Consider the following 24,055-nt stretch of genomic DNA (forward strand, 5'->3'; position numbering starts at 1 on the left):
GCCTTCACGCCATCCTACAACTATTTCTTTGATGTGATAGATTCAATATGTCACTGCCAATCTGTTGCAGAAGTTGCTTTTCCATTAAGGAATCTTAATGATACTGAGGATGAGATGAGAAGCATGAGGGAAACCTTAATAGCTCAGTCACCAGCACAGTGTGAGATGGAAGGCTGAAGTGTGGGGACAATATGGCCTTCAGCTGCAGATGACTGCAAATATGCTCTGCAGATTCGAAAAGAGACTTTTCAAGTATAATTAATTCTACTCGCTTTTAAAGTCGCATTTCTTTTCACTGTGGCCCTGCACAACTTTCATGACAGCAGTAAGATCTTGGTCCTTTGAAAAAACATAAAATTAGCAATCTTTTCCAAGGGCCCACAGATCTCAATCACAATCTGTTTATCTGTTCTGTCTACACGTAGCTTATACCAAACATATCCTAGGAAGTGTAAAATAAGCCCTCATCTCCTACTGCATTCTAGCAGTGCATTCCAACCAAACCGAAACACCTCATCAGATCTTTTTTCTCCTCTTTTCTGGACAGTAATCAACATTTTTTTCAAACCAGCTGACCACTGCCTCATTCCTGATCCACTGTCCCACAGCAAGAAAGTTGTCTTCATCACACTAGAACAAATTACAAGAAAGCCTCCAGTATAAACACTCTACCAAATCGACTGAAACTATTTTAAGTAAATTTTACATTCATTCAGTGCAGGCAAGAAAATGTGAAAGAAAAAAAAAAATAAGCAGAGAACTTGTAACAAAGAAATATGTTAGTAGCCTTTTAGATACCATGGACATAAAAGTCAGACTTTCATGTATGCAAACAAGAATTCCAATCATACAGCCTTCTACACCAATTTAACTAAATGCATTTAAACCCACATTTTTAGTTAAGCTGGAACTACAAGGTCAGAATAACTTAAAGTTATATTCTACAGACCTTTACAAGGAACTACAGCAGGAGCTACTGCTAGTTTTCCATCAAACCTATGCATAGCTGAGAATGATGAAAGGCAAAAACTAGTATTTCATAAACAACTTTTGCTGTTCACCTAAACTTTTACAGATGCATGTTATAAAACAACTATTATCCTAGTTCTGATTTATAAGCCCGTATATTTGAAGTGAGGCTGCATCCTTCTGTAAGCACTTGACAAATTATTATTAAAATTAAAATCCATGTCCAGATGTTGTAATAAAATAGTATAAAATGCGAATATCTCATACCTATCAACATAACCACCTGCAATACTTAAACTGAAGTTAAGGTAAGGGACATTATTTCACATACAATTTTTGGAGGCACCTGAATGCACAATGAAGTTAACAAGAAAACTTCTAGGAGAAGACTGAGCTTTTGGTGCTTACGCAGATGAAAAGCTCAATGGGAACTGTATTTTTTGTGGGAGATGGTGCAACATTCTTTAATAAAACAATCCTGCCAACCAGTAACCCTAAAGCAATTTTCTTTCATAACTGAAAACTGCTGTTTTCCCTGGACTTAAGAGCAAATCCCTCATTTCTAGTCTATTGACTTGGATGAAGCAGAAAATTTACACTTAGTTCCAATCATTCCCTTATTTGAAGAAAAGATTTAAACAGTCACCAATATGTTTCCACTTTGCACTTAGCATGACTATATTTGACAGATTTTAATTTTTTATATATAATCTTACATACTTATTGTAATGAACTGTCCTTTACGATGCATCTTTTCATGTTTTTCTCCACATCAGGAGAGCTAAAATTTTAATTAATTTTTCACATAAAAGCATTGCTATGCGGAACCTGGGTGGTAAGAAAGCACCAGACTCTCATGAAACTTGAAGTAACATCATGACCTGGCAACGATGCATCACAGATACTGTCTGCCTCCTCAAAGAACGTCTCAAAACATCATACAACTTGGGCTGTAAGATTTATTTTCCGTAACATGCTCCAGAGGAATCCTGCTACAGCTAGAAGTCAGTCATTCATGATGGCAGAGTTTCAGTGGGCAGATCCCTCTTTAAGAATCTGCTGTCAGGAGACTCAGTTTGGATTTGAGTTTTCTGGGCTTTGCCTCGAAGAGGAGGGCTCCCTCGCTGCCCCTGTGGCCAGGAGGTCCGAGAGGTGGAATCGCTCCCGGCACCTCCATGCTCCTCTGGGGTACTGGCTGCCACCAAGCACCTGATCTGGAGCCAGGCTGTGGGTATTAGGTTTGCCTTTTTTGTTTTGAAAACTGAAGGCTGCACTGGTACATGAAACTTTAAAATTAAGCATGTGCGGTAATTTCTTTGGTGGAGAAGTGGGTTATGCAGTCCCTAATGGCTCTTTCTTTGATGACTAGATACAGAGAGGTGAGTTGGCAGCTTGTCACATTTGTACAGAAGCAATTCCTGAGCTGATAAAAACCCAACACAACTTACCTTTCTGCCTCTTCTCCTGTGAGTTTGGGCATCTTCAGTATAATTTCTAACACTGCGAATAGACCCTTATAATCACAATGTATGTAAAATAAACAGAAAAATCAACCCCAAATTTAGACTACCTTTCTGAAGTTCCCTATATATTGATACATACTTGGTTACTACAGAGATAAAAGAAATACCTTGCTTCTATAGGCAAACTGCATTTGAGTACACCTCAGCCTTGCCTTCAATATTAATGGAAAGGTAATTTGGGCACTTAACCACATATTGGAGACATCTTCCATATTGAAATAAGAGAGTCAGAAAAATGTTTTTTACTAAAAAGGCTAAAACACACATTTACATTATCCCCTTATATTGATCTTGGATCCCCTTATACTGATCCTTATCAAACCAAATGGTAACACCAGCTTTAACATAATGACACTCTTTCAGCCTCTGTAAAAACAACTGGACCAAAAAATGCATGTGCTGCAACAGAAAAAAATGAGTACTTCAGAAAGCCTTTCTTTAATACTATTTTAAGTTATTTTAAATCCAACAAGCGCAATGGCTAAATATTTAATGTTTGTAATGTTCCCAGGAGCTAAAAATAGAGCCCCCAAAATGACATCGAAATAGAGAACCCCTCAACCCCCCGTATCTTTTGGAAAAGGCAGCTCTGATCCCACGTGCCTGCATTTTTGGTGTCTTCGAGAGCCCTGAGGCCCAGGAATGCTGTCTGTCGATCGGTCAGGCTCCCCTCCCTCCTACAAACCCACGTCCCCCCTCTGCCAGCAACTTCCTCCGTGGGAAGGCTGAGCCAAGCCCAAGCAGCGTGGGGCGGCCGGGCCTGTCCGAGCAGGCGCTTGCTGGGTGCACCCCGGGGGAGCGCCGGGTGTCTGTTCCGGGCCGGCGGAGCCAGGCGCGGCGCAGAGGCGCGATGCTGCTGCCGCCCGCTCCTGCGCGGGCAGCTACGCCCAGGACTAATGTCCTGTCAGTAAGGCCATCCACCTCGGACTGAGGTTCAGGAATGTTTTTCTCCTGTCAACCTTAGAACCAGGTGATGAAAAATTTACTGGTTTCATGGACATGACTGTAGGGGGTGTTTCTTCCAAAATAATTTCCCTAAACATGCAATGAAATCTGAATTACAGCACAATTGTAGGCAACTAACCTCTTCGAGTAAAAACCCCAAATCAGTGCAAACAGATAGGGTGGGAATGAGTTCTGACAAAACCTTTCATTACACTTCTAGTTTATGTCTTAGTACTTCTGATCTAATGTCCTAAATCATTATAATGATATAAGCTTAATATTGTAATCCTCAGGTGTAGCAAGTATTTTAGTACTAAAACTTAGGTCCTCCTACTTTCTTTAATTCAATAACATTTCTCTATACTTTCAGTACAACTCAGTATAGTGTGCATTCCTGCATGTAAAAGGTCTTGTAATTTTAACTTTGAAGGCATGTGCTACAGAGCTGTGAGTTAAACCTGTCTGACATTTTAAAACATTCATGGTTACTAAAGATTGTGTTTGTCTGGCTAATGCCAATTCAAATAACAGCTGTGGTATTCCAAAAGGTATGCATCTGCTCCAGCTCTTCCTATCATGGTTTAGAAGGACAAAGTCTAACATGAAAGTACATGTCCCATTTTCCCATTAATCCTCCCCCATGATCTCCTGTTTTTCCCAGTCATCTCCTCTACACAGCCATATCATTTCTAACTTTTACCAGATTCTGTTTTTAGGACTTGAAAATTATTTCAAAATTCTTTTATAACTGTAAGATAACAATAATCATTACATTTCTCCACCCTCTAACATTGTACTGACTAGTCTCACCAGGTATTTCCCACATGAAATTATTGTTAGAAGGAACTGAGCGATGATGCAGCAAGCGAGAAGCTGGGGCCAGACACAAATCCCCCTCCTATCTTGCTCCAGGCTCCCTGAGGAACAGAGTGTACAGTGTCTTCCCTTCTTTTTCTCGAGACCTTAGGCCCTCTCATCCAGGCAGCATCAGTGCCTCTCGGTATCTCTCTCTCCCTCACTCCCATTCCTCGTTCAGCTCCCAGCCAGCACAGCACCATCACTGAAGACACTGCTCCCTGCTCTGCTGCAATCCCGTGTCCATGACAGTAAGCAGAGGCAGCCCGGGGAGCAGCTGAACCTCTATTCCCCAGTTGTGAGGCCTTGGCAATGACTATTTTCCTCTATCCCTATCCTTGCTTAAATGGAGATTCAGCTAGTTTCTGGGCAGGAAGAACCTCCTCAAAGATACTTCACAGATATGAGATGCAGCTATTTGGGGTCATCCCTAAGCAGAAGGAAATAAAGGTCAGAAAAAGCTGTGGAAACCTGACAAGCCCAAACAGATCAGTCGGGAGGAGACAGAGGCATGGCCAGTGGGGCAGAAGCTGAAGCAGTGAGAACCACCCGGTGAGGAGAAAGGCTTTAACCTCAGGAGGACCCCAGCAAGATCAGTAGTCTCCACTGACATGCAGCTTTTGTTTCCAAGCCATCAGCTGGAGTGACCTTCTTCGAACAGATAACTGCATCTTGTATGAGGGCACACGAGTGCATGTGTTAGGTATGTGTAAATGCATTTTTTTTCCTCAAGGAAAGAAAAATTTTTCAGAACTTGAAATATAAAGTGAAGAGAAATTCAGGCACTGTTTCTGGCTCTGATATAGCCTGATGTTAGGTAGGTTACTTTGTTTCTTTGTGCTTTATGTTACCAGTTATATAATGGGAAAAACAGTACCTTCCCTAACTTCAAAGGTCATTCTGATTATTTTAAAATAACATGAAGATGAAAAAGGCAATAATGATAAATAGTAATCCTTGGTTTGCACTTATGCAAAATCCTTCTACAGATCTAAGTACTTGATTTCAGATGGAATACAGACATTGTTTGATGTTCATTTCTTGCAGCGCCAGTGCCAGCTCAAGCACCGGTTGCCTCCTACTCCCGGGTGCCCGTTCCAGCCCAGCGGTGCCCCAACCACTGCGCTGTACAACGGCGGCTGGGCTGAGCAGGGAACTGGGTATGAAAGCCAACAGGGGAGACCACAGGAGGGGAGGAAGGACGATATCTAAGGCAACACCCTTGCCAAAACAAATATACATCAGTCAAGTACGAAGGCTGGTATCAAAGCTATCAATTTGTTACACCGTGGCCATATGAGAAATACAGCTGACTTCACTCGTGTAACACGTTCAGTCTGCCCTACAATAACGAACTTGTTTCACACCAGGAATAAATATTTCAACATAAATCTGAAGAGGTCACAGGGAGACATTTCATAATCCTATAGAACCAATTTGCTAATGATGTTGGAATCTGTATGATTGCTAGATTAATTTCACAGATTGAACAGAACTTTTACATATTGAATGATACAGCTTCTGTAACCGTTCTATTTTACACATACTTTCAGCGTAATTAAGAATTTTCTTAAATCAATCCCCGAAGTTGTCACAGCCCTAAGTATTGGTTTGTGCTGTTTTAACAACACTGTACAATTAAACTGTAAGACTGAGATTGATATCTTCACAAGATACTTATTTACACAAATACTGTAGAAATTAGAGTGGGAAAAGCAGCCTTCTAAAAAATTAATGCAATTCTGTCAATCTGATTTACTCAAATCCTGAGTGTACCATGAAATCCTGTTAAATGTATGGCAAAAACCTCAAGTCCCATTAAACAAATAGAAACCTTTTTTGTGAAACAACAAGCAGTCACAGCCAAGGTTTTCAAAAGTCTCTTCTGGTTTCCAACTGGACACCACCAAAGCATTTCTAGATTTCTGTGAGGACACTGTGAAACTTGCCCACTTTTAGTACAAAATTGTTTGGTCACCCAATCACTAGTCTTCTGAAATTTTTTGCCCATCGTTCTCATGCTACTCTTATAAGAAATCAGATTTAGGAATATGCCATTCTGTAAACTCCATTAAAGTGAAAATACCTAGCCAGAACAAAAATGAGGATTTATGATTGCCAATTGAAAGGGAAAACTTCAACTCTACACTTTCAGCCTGCGCTAATGTTTGGTGGTTGAGTTCATTTTATTTGTTATCCTTGCTTATCCCTTCCAACAATTCACAGGTAATCACAACAGTTATGCCTCTGTGCCAGTACTGTCCTATTATTGTTTTAGACAAGAGTTCTGCTTCCCAATCTATCCTTTCAAAAAGAAAATCCAAGTGTTCTATGACACTTACAAAATACACTTTCTATTTTTCTTCCTAAACTGCTTTGCTGTAAGATTTCAAATCCAGGAAAGGTCTGTGAGGAGCCCAATTCACCGCAATAATGTAGCATGGTGTTGAGTACTTGAGCACATTTCTAACAAACAATTAAAACATAGCTCTGTTACCACTGTAGGCTGATATTAAAACTCTGAAAGGCACTTACAACTATGTATTTGCTTCTCCAGAAGAAAAAACCTGCAGCTAACAGCATATACCTAGTAACTATTTCATAATAATCTAGAATGAATGGGAAAGCTTGCCTTCCAATCTCATTTTAAGGGTTCCATCATAACACAGGTCAGCATCATGCCAACACCACTTTTGAGAATAAGACACTGCTACTAACACAACCCATTGCAATGATTACAAATACATTAAGGCACTGAAGAAATTAATGACATGCTTCTGGCATCACTGTGACAGTGAACATGCTTGGCTTTTTGTCAGGTCCTGCTTAAGCAGAAACTGTAATTGACTGTAAGTGATCATATAAATTCTTATACAGGCTGCTAGAAAAATTTTCAAATTCACCAGTTTATGCTCACCTACCAATTTGCTTGTAAATTAGAATTAAGTGTGCAGGCATAAAATGAACGTGTCTTTGATGAACATTTAGGTATCATATGATCTCAGCTAATGAAATATTTAGTGCTGTACTCTCCCATACTACAGGTAACTTCCATTCCACAGCAAATATAACATGGTGACCACACAGCCAGCCTCTTACTACATGCTGGACTGTGCTCACCTCCACTCCCCGCTCTGTGTAGTCCACTATAGATATAATACTACACACTAACTCAGTCTAGAATCAAGGTCAGCAGAGTTGGGAGAATGTATTCAGACTGTTATCTTTGGTACCTTATTGCAGTTGGTCTATTATGGAATATTCAGTGAAATTATGGCTTCACAATTTATGTGGTTTCCCCATTAGAAAAACTGAATTATTATTGTCTTCATAACAGGTATCTAACACCCCAAGACTACTATGAAAACTTTCTCCCCACAGTAGAACCTGATGTTTTCTGTTTTAATTAAAATAATAACAAGAGTTTTTTTAAAAAATCCATTTAACTGATCTGTATAAAAACAGGAAAAACAATGTTAGCATACCTGAGCTATACAGATGAACTCTCTCTCACTGCCATTATACACTAACTATTCTCTTAGTGCTGGACAGTAGAGGTCTCATAGTCAACCCTCCAAAGCCGAGCAGGGTTAGCCCACATCTTCCTCAGCACTCTCGCATTGCAAGTGTGCCTGTGTACAAGCAGTGTTTGCAAGAGCTGTGAGGCCTGTGGACAGCATCATCCCTCCCAGAGCTCCTGGCACAGCACTCAGGAGATGTGTAATGCTTTTGGTTTACGGTCTGTATTTATTTCACCCACACACATTTTTAGTTTGCTCCGAAGATGCTATGAATGGCTCTGCAGCTGGGAGTGTCTAACATAGGTGTGTGCAGTGCTCCGCTCACCCAAACGTATGCGGGGTGGTGGACACTTCCCAGCTCCATCTGCACAGCTGACAAGTGCACGACTGATCTGCTGACAGCGCTGATGAAGGCAGAGAAGTTCGAGTGACTCTTCAGGGTCATTAAAAAACTTTTTCGAAAACCAGTTTAAATATTTTCCGTGTGTTCATCTATCCCTGACTTCCGGTGGTTTTCCGTGCTTTATTTCACAATAAGTTTTCACCAAGTTTTTTCTGCTTTCCCATAGGAATGCGGAGCAGCAGTGTCTGGACTTGTATCCAAAGCAAGGACATTGCTAAGTGTAATACACCATGGCTCAGCTAGCATCATCCATTTTGCCTTATTATCCTCAGAGAATAGAAACGGAGGAAAAGACAACACAGCAGTTAGAATATAACCAATTTGAATTTGCTGCAGTTTAGATGTCTACCTTCCAGGAGTTCATGTTGATGTGAATGTGGGTATTTTCTCCACCCTTAGGGGTTATTTTGTCTGGGTTGTTTTTTTTTTTGTTGTTGTTGTTTGTTTTTTGTGGGGGTGGTTTTGGGTTTTGTTTCTTTTGTGTTTGGGGTTTGTGCGTTGTTTTCATTTTTTAAACAGTAAAACCTCTCATGTCAAAGGGACATATATACAAAAACTGTAATTGTGTTTTATAACATTTGTACTCATTCACTGGGGTTTAAAGTTCTATTTCTGCATCCCTCATCACTACTTTTAGAGTGAGTTAATGCTGTAGTGGGAGCAACAGAACAACCAAGCAACAATGATCTTAGTGGCTCCATATAGATGGTCCAGCTATCTAGAGCATGTATCATCCATGTATTCCTTCAGATATATGCATGCACTTTGTGAACAGATCAACAGACGGGGCTCTGAACCATCACTCAAAGATAAATGAAAATATTTTGATTTTGCATAGGAAAAAAAATCACTTTCACTGCTATAGTTCCAACACTCATATTTCTGCTCCAAGTGTTACAAAAAGTGAAAAGCGCTTTTATACTGGATGCAAGGATACCTTACTCTTGCTCAAGGTATATATCGTTTTGAAGTCAATGTGAATGTCTCGAACAAGGAAATTTTTGCTAGACTAAGAAAATATTTACAGGCCTTCAAGCAGTTTCTAAATGAGTCTCATGCCACCAGTCTAAAGGAAGGCAAAAATCCAGGCTGAAGTTGAAAGCTGTCTAATGTCATCCACAGATACTTCAGAAACTTTAAGGAAAAAATTGGCCTAATGCCAAGAAACATATATGCAATATTTTGTAGGCTCAAGCTTTAAAATAAATTCACAAAACTGTAGTGCTGAAACACTGACTCCACCTCACTGGAACCTTCACAGGAATTTAAAAGAACTGGATTACAAACTCCTATCCAGTCCTTCCTCAGACCTTTCAGAAAATGTCAAATTTCTCTTTCTACTCTAAAACAACAACAACAAAAAAGACCCTAAGCAAAAATCAAAAAAGCTAAGGCCGTAGAAAGTCTTCACACTTTCCCCTTTCACTATCTTCCCTTGTCCTTAGAGGTTGAATTTCTAACTTCTCCCATTTAGACAAATCTGTATAGCAAATGTTCTTCCATGAATCAATTTTGTATGGAAGCATACTATACAAATTAACTGAAATAACGTAAACTCGTGTCAGTTAGATTTTAAGACTACTGATTATCTTGATTTCTTTCAAATTATCAAATGTGCTATAAAATAAATATCTCAATATCCTAAAATAAAATGCTGACAATCAAAACAGACTTCTGAGAAAGGAATGTATAGACTGTCTACGTAAATCTGATGACATTCATTATTTAGTGAGAACCACATGGATTCTTGATACTGAAAGCATAAAAGCTAAAAAAAAAAAAAAAAAAAAAATTCTTCAATACTTCCTACCACAAATCCAGTCCTAATGAGGACTGCAACACCCCCACCTTTACCTTCTGCATCTTGGGCGGTGTGGCTGGAGCCCTTGCTGGTGAACACTAAGGCAAAAAACTTATTGAGTACATCAGCTTTCTCTGTATCCCAAGTGACCAATTCTCCCTCTTCATTTCAGAGGGCCTACATTTTCCCTAGTCTTCCTTTTGTCACTGACGTACCTGGAAAAGCTTTTTTTGTTGCCCTTGACATCCCTGGCCAGATGGGAATCTTCATGAAGATTTTAGTGAATATACTGTCATCATCTCTTGTTTGGACAGTAACAATAGGAGCTATTTGGCCTTGAAAGCAACAGCTTTGAAAAAAACTGCAGTTAGTGTATATTCGGAAGTAACATGACCAGGAGCATACTGACATGATGCTTTCCTGTCTGCGCTGGTTCCCCTGGATGCTCTATGAACCCTTTGTTTTTCAACCACCTGGTTTCTGTTAGCCAGAAAGCCAAAAGATCACCTCAGGTCTCTGCAACTTCAAAACAGTCCCAGAAGCTCAGTTCTTCAGAAATAATGGAGACATCTATAGCCAGGATGATGCATGTCAGGAGTCAGATATTTATTGTGTCAGGAGTCAGATGCCCCATTACGAAACTTCACATTCAGAATTACAGAGTTAGTCACAGGTTCACAATTCAAACACCTGAGGCACTTATATGAACTGTCCATTCACTTGATTGATTAACTTTATTAATAAAAAGCACATAAGCCTTTCTTTGTAAGGAAAACAAATTTAACCCCCCGATCCCTAGTATTCATCCACACACAGAGATTCTGTCTGATATGGCGGAGGCAAAGAGACAAACTATAGCTTATCTCATGTACAGCTCCCTAACCTTTTTTATACTCCCAATAGAAGATGTTCCAACAGCACAGTTGTGAAAGCAACGAAAAGAAATCAAATCATATAAAGAACACTCATTTAACGCAGAGGACAGGCTGGCATGGTGCTGCCCCACAGCTTTTCCTCCCTAGCTCGGGGGGAATGCGGTGCTCTGCCCACTGCCTGATCGGCAGCAGCCTCGGCAGGAGCCACCTCACATCTATCTGACATAATCCCAGCTGTTTTAAGCGATTTGTCTAAATGTAATTCAAGTGTTCTTAGAAACAACTTATCACATTGTTAAAAACCAAATGCTTTCTTTACTGCAGCTCCTAAGATTGTGCCAGATTGAAAGATCGTTAGTGTTTTACCTCCAGATACTGTCCTCTCTGAAGACGCGCTATATGCTAGATCATAAAGAAAGGAGCCAGAAATCAACGTTAAATGATGTATTGGATTTTCAGGATCACAATATTTTTCAGATTAAAAAAAAAAAAAAAAAATACTGAAAAAGGCTCAGAAAAGAACAGTGATTAATGACCAACTCTGAAGAGCCAACATCTTTTAATCGTCTGTCTGGACTTTCAGTCTCCTCTGAGGAAGCTGAGTTCCATCGTGCTGAGCTATGGTTGCAACTCGGGTAAGACTGCAAAGCAGCTGAGCTAACAGGGGGCTATTCTAAGTCTATGTCAAATGCCAAGAACCTACAGCTTCCTTTCTAAATTGGATCAGTTCCAAAATCAAGGGGGTAAAATGTACTGGACAAAACCATGATATAGGATCAGATTTTTGTCAACAAGCTTAGCACACAGGACAGAAACAATTGAGGCTTATTGAAGAAGTCTAATCAAGGAGCAAGAAAAAGACATGAGAGGTTTTCCATGATCTAAAAGCTGTTTTGCACATATGAGCTTAATAGTACTGAACAGCCAATAACAAAACCAGTATTTATAAGTGATCTTCTGTTTTGCTCTTAACAGTTCCAGTCTGAAGTCTGCCTCTTACTATGTCAGTAGTCTGCAGCCAAAGACCCTTCTCACGATTACTGTACTGGGGACAGACAAAACCAGTGACAGAGTGGGAATGGGAATTTATTATTAGTAGCTGGCAGCACCTAGCAGTGCTTTATAACTGAACTGTGCAGAGTTCTCCTTTTAATCTCCATTCATTTCAACATTGTTAAAGAAAGCTAGAGTAGAGTCGTGCTAAAAATCAAATATGAGGAATGCTACTAGAGTAACATTGCAGGAGAAAAGGGTTTATGAGGAGCAGCGTTCTCAGCAAGCCTAGCAGTTCCAGCCTGCCCAGGGAGATACAGCTGAGCATTTTGAAGCTAATGCCCTCTGTCAGGAGCTGCAGCAGCAGCGAGGCCTGCGCACAACCATTTCTGCCACTCCTGCTTTCTGCAAGAAGCCTTTAGCATGACAAGACAGGAAGAGGGGGCTATCAACAAAGCCGGTGAGCAAATAAATGTTGTTTGAAAAAGCACAGGGACATAGACAAGTAGAACATTCACAAAACATAAATAGTGTTTTAATTTTGCCTGATATTGACTACAATGTACAGTATCTTGGCTAATTCAGCCAGTATACTTTGTTGAGGACAGTTACCTAATCACATTCACAAGTCTTCAAAGGAGAAATGCTTCCATGGTGTAGTCTTAACTCCTCTGAAGTGTCAAGATTTGCAACACCCAGTCTTAAAATTTCTGGTGTGGAATAGTTATTAGGAGGCTATTACTACTACTACACCAGAAAGCCTGTCGATCTGGAATGACCCCAAAAAGAGTAGTGATACGTCAATCTGCTTTCCAGAGAGCTCCTATTTCTCAAATTATCCGGGTTGTTAAATAGCAGTGTAGAATTTGTTTAGAATAATGTTGATATTGAATACATGGTATACATGTTTTACATTGCATATTGCAGCATCCGAATAAAGACATAAAAAGTATAGCATCCTCCTCTGTTCTCCATTTTGCCTTGAGATGAGGCAAGACAATTCCTTATCTACTACCTTTTTTATTTACAGACCAATTTTCCACTAATGCATTCTGAAAGAGTCCCATTCTTACGAGCCTTATCTACTTTTGCCTTGCGTCTAAGGCATTCACAATAAAGATCCAATGTGCACTGTCACAACAGATATCTGCTAGTTATGACACTGAATTTATTATACAGCAATATGAAAGTCAGACAACACTCAGAATTCCCAGTAAATGGAAAAAACGTATTTACTATATTTGTATTACCCAAAGGTATTTGCAGATCTTTAAACTCTTAGAAGTGCATAAAACATACTAACTATAAGCAACTAATTTCCAGCTGAAATGCAAATTAGTGTCTCAAGAACTGCACATGATACAAGATCTGTGAATCACCTATTTACAGATATTAGTTGGCTTAAAATGTACATTTTTACTATTATTGAAAGCAGCACAAGTCACTGATTGTATTTCAGAAAATGGATGTTTCTTTTCTTCATTCTAAACCTTAAACTTGAATAAATTTGCTGTGTAGCATCAGGAATATGCAGGACACTTCAAATATGACAAAGATGCAGATCAAATAATTATATCAAACTAATAAACTAAAAGTTGTGTTGACATCTACTTGAACAGTTGAGATCTCTAACAACTCTAACGTAAAATATTTTTAGCCCTCTGAAACAAAGTGCAGTTATAGCTCCAGCACTTCACAAACACATTATTGCAATGTCAAGATAAAGATTAAAATCCTGCCTTACATCCAAAAAGCTTTTTTTTTTTACGATTCCAACAGATTTCTTAAGAGACCTTTGCAAAGGTCCTTGTTCATGGACCTCCAGGTCATAACAGAGTACTAATTTCTGCTGGCACAGCTCTGCAGTTACTTTGGACAGCTAACCCATCAAGTAGCTCCAAACAGCAGTTTGACAAAGCCATAGGAAATGTACTCATAAAAAACCAAGGTGGTGTTTTTGGTAAAAATAATAATGGAAGTGTTTCTCCTTTTTCAAATAAACATGTTTATTTTTATTTTACTGAACACAGTTTTTAGTATTTGGGGGGTTTGGTTCATAACAGAAATTTTAAAACATTTCCAAACATTTCTATCTCACTGCAAATCAAACACTCCAATTTCATCTTCCTAATTAAACATTTCTGTACAAGAAAAAATTTACATGTACAGTTTTCTGTCTAAGTAGGCTTTTCCTTCACAACTAACATTTCATATTCAGGCTCCACTTGCACATCAAAGCTTTACTTTTAAATTCAGTAAAGATACAAGCTTAATCTCAGGAGACTATGATGTCTTAGAAGTTAAAACATTAAGTGCTGCTACCTATGATCTTTAAGAGACGCTGCTTTTCATATACCCATTTCTAATGAGAATCATGGAACTGAAGTTACTCAACAAGCATTACCAGGTTATCTTGGGTGATTTGCAAAACCTTCCACTGATTCTACAGAAACTAAGGCTTTCACCTGAATTTCTATATAATCTTCTATACTAATTGCTTTAATACTTTGGTTGCTCCCTGCAACAACTTTCACTTTTACTTTTTCTCCCCTACATTAATCCACAAGACTATCACCTTTCCTTCAACTGCAACAACACAACAAAATAGCCTTAATTAGCACACATCTCCAAACTGTTATCACTATTTTTAGCAATGTGCACCCTGTGTCACAACCCCCTCCACAGTTAATTCATATCCTGTAACCAAATAAACAGAAAAAAACCCCCAAATAATACAAGAATTTCTTTTAAACATGCATTAAATTTCAGACAGAAAGGCAACTGAAGGTTCAAGAAAACACACTTCTGCCAATAGCTGGCTAAAAATGCAAAATAATTCATCACTATGTCGGTATCTTAAAGAATTATTGCCAAGAAAAACCCACTTTTTGTTTTTCCCCTCTATTAGCTGCTCCACATATAATCTCTTTTAACAGAGATATATATTGAGAAATCTCCATACACATTCATCTGTATCTCCTTCAGCAGTTCAGCATCTTCATTTTCTACAATGCCCTAAAATAACTTCCTGGGAGGCACGGTACTGTACTCTTACACTAAATACTTAGCTGTCTCAAAGTAAACTTATTCTTTTTTTTTTTTTAAAAAAAAAAAGATATATTAAGGCCCTTAATTAATGTCTTAATATTTCATCCCCTGCTTTATAATATAGTAACAAGATATAATGCCTTGTCTCTTCACTGAAGGGAAGATGAGCCTGACTGACTTCCTGTCTTTTTAAGGGTACAAGTTTTAATGCTTGTGTGCATCAGTCCCACCTCCACCTTTCAACAGAGAAGATCTGCCACCTTGCAAATGCGTGCAATTTCCCCTTTGCTATACATCCAAATCACCTGAAAAAAAAAGTTTGTGCAAGTAAGGGAAAATGTTTATTTACAGAGCATTTTCTTAGATTAGGCAAATCAGAAACGAAAGACCAGCTCAAACATTGGCTACAAACTTAGCTCATCAGGTACTGCAAGCAGAACCCAGATGAAGTTAAATAATTTCAAATATAAATTAGTATTTGATGCTGCTCTCCAGAAAAAAAAAGCAGTTCAAGTTAACAAGAAGGCTGGCAAAGAAAGGCCAGGATGATAAACTGGAAAGATAAACCTGTCTATCAGTGTTTTAGAATAAAGAAATACCAACTTCCTTCACTGTCTGAGGCAGCTTCTTTATATCTAAACCTCAGTGCTTTCATTTAAGTTTCTAAATCCTCTAAAAATTGCAGACACCATTTGTTGCCATGAGGAGAAAACCCTACACCACATTTCAGCAATACTATAGTACCAGTAATGTTCAACTGCTGCTGCCAGCAATTTTTTCCATATATCATGCAAATACATCACTTGTCATACAAAAATATGTTCTTAACACTCAGTTGCTGTAAGATTAATTTATTTGCAGTGCCAGTAATGCAGCCTTGAGGAAGAAAAATAATTAAAAATAGCTTTGTTGTTTCATCTTGGTAATATTTTAATGTGAATGTTTCATTACAGTAATATATCTATGACCAATGAGGGAGATCATTTCCCTCTTCAGCTACTTAAATTCTATTTAAACGGCCATTACAAATGATTGTAGGACTAATGAATTTGTCTTCAAAACTGTCTCAGAATTTAGGAAGCATTTTGTAGACATAAAAGGCAGATATTTAATAGGTCTCAAAATAAATATTTGACAAAGCCAATAGAGTAAACACACATCTCAAAAGATTTACCCAGGAAGCCACAGTTTGTCCTTTTTAGGTCAGGTTAAAGGGTATGTACAAATACTGTCTGAAGTTAAGGTGGAATTTTTTTTGGTCAATCTTTTGTGAAAATAGCAGATGAAAGAATAATTAATCTATGTATGAGTGATTTAGCAAAGCATATGAAAGTATATTTTTTCCCCAGAAGTGCAAGCCTAGGTTAAGGATGAGAAGCTGGTTTTGAACTGCATTTCAATAGCTCCAAACTCCACAGGCAAATCTTCAGATCTGAACTAAACACCATTCTCCAACCTCTATTTCTCCTGGCATCAGGAATCACCTACCTGAATCTCTGCATTTTTAATATCTCCAGACTGTGGGCCCTAGACTACACCCCATCCTACAGCGTTTGCAAAATTCTAGCTGGAGGGACTAGCAACCAACAACTACTCAAATCTGCCTGGATTATCTTTAAGATAGAAGAGAAGACTATTATGTCTACTCAGATGTATGATTGTTTTAAATTACCAGCTGCACATTAAGAAGCAGTAAGGATTAAATTTAAGGTTTCAAGAACCTGTTTGTCCTTAATCTTATTTTCATTTTTATGAAGGTTTTGTTACTTATATGTTATTTTATTTACTTATATTTCTTATATTTATGCCCTGATGAAATATAAACTAAAAAAAAAAAAAGTTATTCCATTCTACATAGATACGGTTGTGAGATATACAGATTTGACATCCTAAAATACAACGACATAAAAACAAAGTGTAATATTTAAGAGAAGATTTGCTGTATTTTAGGACAACAATAATTTGTTACATCCAATATGTTTTAAGATCTCAATTAACTTACTTTTAGTCTTCTTGAATCATTTATAGTCTCTATTTATATCTTTCAATACATCACTATTAATTGTCCTACAAAAAACTGGAACCAAAAGGTCGTATAATTTTTTTATTCTTCCATTATTTTTCAGGAAGGATTTAGCTCAAGAGCCTAACGGTATTCTGCTGTTTCCACGGATCCTCCATATGGCTGCAAGGAAACACTTTTAAAAAAATATCAATAATTTTCCTTAATAATTAAGTTTTAAATTTATTGGGTTCATCAGTAGTGTTTTCAGGTTCTGTTAGTTTTTTAGACTATAGCTGAATTTCCATTTGTTATTCCAGGAGCTTTTTATTCTGGGTGATTTTACTGGAAGCCAGCAGAAAAACATTTACAAATACTTAGTTAACTGTTAGCTGAATTTATCAGGCTCCACATAATTAACCATACACTAATCATACCTGCTTTGAAATTTACAGGATTATAAATGGAGTTCTAGAAAGCCACACACCTTACTTTCTGTCATCCAAGAACTATTCAATGTATAACATTTTTAATGCCTTATCAAAAATACAGATGAAATAGTGCTCTTACAATCCATGGGCTATACTGAAATAACCTTCTACAGATTATCCATATGGCTGTGACCTGTTCAATTTAATGATCTAAAAGGTATGGTAATACAGATTGCCACAGTCTGTACAGCTAAGCTTACTAATGCCCTTAAAGCATTCTGACAACTTTAATAAAAAGGCTGAAAGAGTGCCCAAGTAAGGTATCTACTAGGTAATTCAAAGTTTCCCAACAATTCCATAAAAGCTGAACTTTGCCAAAGCAAGAATTCCATCCTCAATGTTGAGGTGGCAAAACTAAATCTTACAGCTCCAAAATGGATTCCAGAAGGAGTTAGGAGGGCTGGGAAAGGGACTGGGGAGACCACAGTGCCTGGGATGGGGGTCAGCAATGTTGCAAGGGCCCGTGTGCCACAGCCCTCCCTCTTTTTTTCACCCGTCCAGCTTCCCAGAACATCCTCTACCTCCAGAGTGCTACAGGTGTACGGGACCTACACTGCCAGGAGCAGCCCCATCTCTGTTGGATGCATCAGTAGTAGAGCTTTACAAATAAAACACCAAAGTGGCAAATGAGGCCATCCTTGCTGCTGGAATGGCCAATCTCCATCACTTAACCTAGTCAAAGCAGATGGAGAGCTGTTTAGGCAGCAACCTATTTTGCTTACGCTTATGCCTAAAGCCAAATTTGCGTATTATGAAAATGGAAGGTGACACAATAACACAAAACAGTTTGAGTCAGTAGAAATGTATGCTGCAGCACTGAATTACAGCTGGGTGAATTAAGGACTGTGTTACAGATTTAATCCCCCTTCCCCCCCACACACACTTTGCAAGTCAAGCTAGATCTTTCAGTAGTAAAAATTCCACTTAAAAATTCTTTGAAGATCTTATCAGCCAATAACTGAATTAATTCAGCTTGTTAAAATTCTACCCTTGGAGAAGCACGAGTACAAGTAATTTCGTAGGAACCTTGTCTTCCTATTTTGGGGGGGATAAAGAGGGACAAGGAATTATCTTTATACCTTCTTTCCCTCCTGTCTAAATCCTCTACACAGCACTAATTCCAGTCACATTTGGGGAGCCCAATCAGATGACTATTACCAGAGTCAAGTAGAGGCTGTTCTGCATTGCACTGTGCTGAGCTCAGACACTGAATCCAAATGGTGATTGTTTACTGGTTCTACAAATAGTATTATCAACCAAAAGGCACCATGTCTCATCAACTCTTTTTACCCATTTATACCATATGCACTTTCCCAGTAAAAGGCTGCTGTTTTTTTTTAGCGTGCCAAGTCCTCGTTTTGATCAAAATTGCTTACAAAGACTCCATTCTAGAGTTACTTCTGAAAGTATCAATATCTTCACTACCTTAAAGTTAATTCAAATAATGTAATTCCTAAACACAAACTATTCTTTTTGCATTCTATAGCTATAAATACTATCCAATTAAAAACATCTTCACTTCACAAAACACTTTTCATTGATAAAGAACTCTAGACGTATAGAAACAGTTGTAAGTCCATTTACATACCTGCATCTATTCAATTTCTCTTTCACAATTCTTATTTTAAAAAGGCTTTCCAAATGTTTAGATTAGGCAACACACTTAGCTTCTTTACAGGTTCTTAGTTCTTGGAACACAGAATAATAGTGTGTCTACTAGTCATGGTCTTGCTTCTGTAATAGGAAGTTAAGGGGGTCTGATCCCTTGATTTGGATCCATATGCTATGTTGATTTTATAATAACAGATAATCTAATCTAGAAGAAAACTACACTGCTCAAACTATTATTCTTTGAACATTATGCCAAAATTAATCTTTACCTAAGAAAAGCGATAGAAAGAAATCAGATTTCAAAGCACTGTAAGACTGCTGGGGAGAATCTCAACAGCCTGACATAAGACCAGTTCTACTGCTCACAGCTATCTGTGAACAATGACTGAACAGACAGGGCAGACTTTTTAAAGGTACCATAATCTTAATGAATTTACTGGTCTGTTTTTAACACAGCCTGAATCCTTCTGAATATCCCCACAGGCTTGTGAAGTTGGGCATCCAAATACCAAAGTACCAAGATTAGAGGCCATTTTGGAAAATGTAGTCTGCATTCAGCAGCTGCCTATACAAACAATTCTCTTGTAAGCATTTAACTCTTTCTTTGCAGAGCACTATGGAATATATCAATGTGATAAACTTAATATGGAAAAGCTCTGTCCTGTTTGCCATTTCTGTTGCATACCAATAGAAAGGCCACAGGTTTCACATTTTACAGTACCATGTGTATTTGGTCTGGCTGAGATGGAGTTAATTTTCCCCACAACAGCCCTCATAGTGCTGTGCTTTGTACTGATAGCTACAAAGCTGTTGATAACACACCAGTGTGTTGGCTACTACTGAGCAGTACTCCCACAGCATCAAGGCTGCCTCTTCAACATTCCCCCCTCACCTGTAGGCTGGGGGTGGGCAAGATCTTGGGAGGGGACATAGGCGAAACAGCTGATCCAAACTGACCAAAGGGGTATTCCCTACCATATGATGGCTGCTCAGCAATAGAAGCTAAGAGAAAGGGGAGCAGGAGGGGGCATTTGTTATTACAACATCTGTCTTTCAGAGCAACCACTACGCATACTGAAGCACTACTTCCCAGGAATTGGCTGGACATTGCCTACTGATGGGAAATAGAGAATAACTCTTTTGTTTCCCTTTGCTTCCGTGCACGGCCTTTGCTTTTGCTTTATTAAAGTGCTTTTATCTTGACCCATGAGATTTTTTTTGCCATCTTATTTTCTTCACCACCCCAATCCTGCTGAGGAGGAGAGTGATAGAGAAGCATGGTGGGCACCTGGCATCCAGCCAAGGTCAACCCACTACACCATGAAAGAAGGATCTCTCTCTAAATTATTTAAACCATGAAATGACAAAGATGGAAACAGCTGACTTACTGTAAGGTGTTGTATCAGTAGGGTCAGGAGGTGGAAAATTTTCTGTGAAGTTGACATTACACAAGTCCGTACTACAGCAGCAGAAGCGGTATGTTCCATTCTGAATCAAGGAAGGGGTGGTTGTAACTATACACTCCTCAAAGTGACACTCTTGTGGGTCTCCTATATGAGACCAGCAACCTATAAAGAGGTGAATTAAAGAATTATTTTCAAAGGAAGCATAAAATCCATACATTACCTAACAGTTACAGAGTGGGCTGAAAGCACCAACATCAGAGCTGTCCAGCTGTCAACCTCAATAAGACAAAACCTGAATTCTTGAGCCTTCTAAGAAGTAGTATGACATTCCCCATGTCTCTGATACCACAGATGATACTACCACCCTCTGATTCACAGTCTAGATGAAATTGTGAACTAGGCCTCTACTTAGAGCTAGGCCACAAGACTGCATCTATAGTTTGGTGCTTCTTGCATAATTTTAAAAAACTCTGTCTCACAACTTATTTCTTGGCTAATGCAGGCCCTTTCTCCCTGCAGCAACTTTTCCTTCCAAGTATGGTCAACTGCAGTTAAATGTCACCTCTGCACAAATGCCTGGAAGAGAAAGAGGTAGTGTAGAAGCAGAGGTGAGCAGTCAGACCGCTTCTTTCAGTAGATTATGAGATCAAACACGAAACAACATTGAGTACAACCGTGCAGGATGTTTGCAAATACCAGTTTTCATTCAGTATTATACTACATTAACTTGTATCCAAGTAACCAAGAGCTGAGTCCCTGAGAATGGTAATCAAAACACATCTCCAGCAACTGCAGGACCCTTCACGCCTGCCTACCATCACCCTCCCTGCAGAATAGCAGCGAAGTGACAGTGTTACATGACAGTTTTGTGCTATAGCTGCAATTTCCTTTGTAAACAAACATCCAATCAATGTGAATATACATTTCTACTTAATGAGACACTTACTTTTAAATTTATCATTACATCAATACATGTAGCATCATAGAATGGTTTGGGTTGGAAGGGACATTAAAGATCACCTAGTTCCAACCCGCCTGCCGTGAGCAGGGACACCTTACACTAAACCAGGTTGCTCAACGCCCCATTCAGGCTGACCTATATACTGAGATATATTAAAGAAAGTCATCTTCCTCTGGATATCCTAAGTAACAAGCAATTTGAGTGCTTTTTCCTTCAACTATGCATTGATCTCTTTGTTTTTTTTCAGAAGTCATTTATTTCAAACAAATTTCTGTTCATATTTAAAATTACTAAATGGGAAGTTTAAGATTATGCATTTGTACAACACACAAACAAAATGTCTAGATTTGCAGCTGTGTATTTTCTTATCAGCTGGCCAGATCACAAAAAAAAGGTGAAAAGAGTAGCAAAACTACCACACTTACACTAAAATGTTACATACCTTGTTTTACAAGATGTATGTCTCCTTCTCGTGTTTTTTCCCAAAGTCCATAGCAGGTACTACCTTTCATGCACAAAATTGTGCCATTCTCCTGGGAGATTCGGCTCTCACTGATTCCATGGTCCTGCTGATATGGGTCCTTAAATGCACACAGCCGCTCCTCACTCTGCGCAGCTTTAAACAAAGAAAGATAATTTTTGTCAGTGATTTTACGCATATTAACTTCAATAAAAGGATGATTAACCTACATTAAAAGCCATCCTGAATTATACTTATCCATTATTTAAACTGTAGTCCAATAGTCAGAAATAAAAATGAGGTCTATCCCAAAGTTACTTTCATGAAGAGGACAAAAAAACCTCAGCAGATGTTTCAAAATGAATGTGCAAATGTTTGAAGTTCACAGGTGCAGAATAAAAATGTCATTTCATAGTCTGCATCATCTGCATCACTTGTCTTCAAGCATAAATTACGCAACTGTTAGCTGGTTTCTTCAGCAACCGCATGTGTTACTTCATTGTTTCCAGATCCTAAACCAAGATTATCTGTTTCAAACTGCCATCCAACCCAGTGCCTACCTAATTCAGAGGGGTTTTTCTGCTCTCTTTCTACTGACCTATCTCTTTTCTACATGTTATCTAGCCATTGCACTGACATTTACTTCTTTTTGCTCAATGACCTATCAGTTTGGGCTCTTTCACACAACTTCATTAATAACCATCAACAGAAATACTAACAGCAGAGTAAAACCCACACGACTGACAAGCAGTTCTGGGAAACACTGCCTGTAAAGAGGAGCAACACTGCGTGTAAAGTCTCCCTGGGGAATGTCCAGCAGGAACACTATAAAACATACATAGAGAGCACAAAAATAAATACCCATAATCACCTGCAAAATCTTTGGGGTTTTTTATTAAAACAAAACCAAAACCACCTACAAAAAGCATACTGATTTTGACAAAAATATTTAATCATCAAACTTCAAAAATTTAGTATCTTAAGAACTCCTGTGTTTTACCCATTTGATTACTGGTTTTTTGTTTATATCACCTCAATGAAAGGACTCAACCATGCTGATATGACTCTGTCATCTTTTCTTTAGGAAGAGTAAGCCCATTCACACAATAAATTCTTCAGAAAGGCATTAAGTCCAAGACAAATAAATGCCACTTTTGTACTGAATATGATATTTAGAATATTTTTATTCATCCCGATGATTTTATAAAATGCATGGAAATCCAGGTGTGTAATTACAAGGCACTTAAATATTATTCAGGAGTACAGCTCAGCAAACATCCAGTCACAGTAAGAATCAGTACTATGTATCTCAACAACTAGATTTCATCCAGTTCTTTAGCTCCATTGGTAGCAGGAAGATGGATGGTGGAATAGATTGGTATGTTGGGAAGACAGACTTTGAACTTCAAATAAAATTATAGCATACGTAATTGCAAATTATTAAAGGTACTGTGTATGTATAAAATATCTCCTCACTGAGAATTTATTTATTTGATCATTCTGCAGCACTGGCCCCAAAGAAGCCATGTTTCAGCAAGGCTGATTTACTGCAAAAACTCTGTTTCACTGTGTCACTAGCACAGATGACTGGGTAATAGAAAGACAAAGCAAGAGACTCAGATATGTGCCTCACTTCTGAGGCCATTACTATTCATTATAGAGTCAAAATTCCTAATTCTCTTATGCTGACACAACCATAAATAGCTGCACCATCCAGAAGAGGAGTCTGTCAGTGACTGCCAATTCATTCTGTGGCAGCAGTAGTCACAGCAATAGCACAACTTATCTTATTTTTTAGTGGCCTGGTAGGGTGTGTACGATCAGTTGAGCTGCATGTCAGCTCAGTGGTGGTAAAACTCTCAGCTGAGGAGACAGGAACTTCTTAAGCCACTGTAATTCAATCACTTGCAGATCCATGTACTCCAATAACCTGGCTGGCAGTCCATGCTACTCCCCAACCTCTCTATACACTGGTCAATGCACAATTAACACTTTACATTTGGAACTAGAGTTCTGAAGTGATAAAAACATTTATTATAAAGCAGTGGCTTGATATTCATAAACTCAAGTTACCTGAATTTCATATCTGATTTTTTTTTTTTCTAAATGAGCAGAGTCAGTTGAGTTATTGAGGACAAAAAGGTCACACATTAACAGCTAGCATATGCTGCCTCAAGCAGTACTTGCCAGT

The 24,055-nt window shown here is 38.5% G+C and overlaps 1 protein-coding gene across 2 annotated transcripts in view; it reads right to left on the minus strand.

Moving 5' to 3' along the window:
- BMPR2 (bone morphogenetic protein receptor type 2) overlaps positions 1-24,055 on the minus strand; it is a 113,938-nt gene that overhangs the window by 33,073 nt on the left and 56,810 nt on the right. For both annotated transcript variants that reach the window (XM_033010786.2, XM_033010787.2), the window contains exons 2-3: positions 21,847-22,020; positions 20,426-20,605 (exon numbers count right to left, since the gene is read on the minus strand). In XM_033010786.2, coding sequence (XP_032866677.1) covers positions 20,426-20,605; positions 21,847-22,020 — 354 coding nt within the window. The remainder of the gene's footprint in view (positions 1-20,425; positions 20,606-21,846; positions 22,021-24,055) is intronic.

This window comes from Tyto alba, unplaced genomic scaffold, assembly GCF_018691265.1.
Source record: "Tyto alba isolate M040663 unplaced genomic scaffold, T.alba_DEE_v4.0 Super-Scaffold_7, whole genome shotgun sequence".
NCBI classification, from domain to species: Eukaryota; Metazoa; Chordata; class Aves; order Strigiformes; family Tytonidae; genus Tyto; species Tyto alba.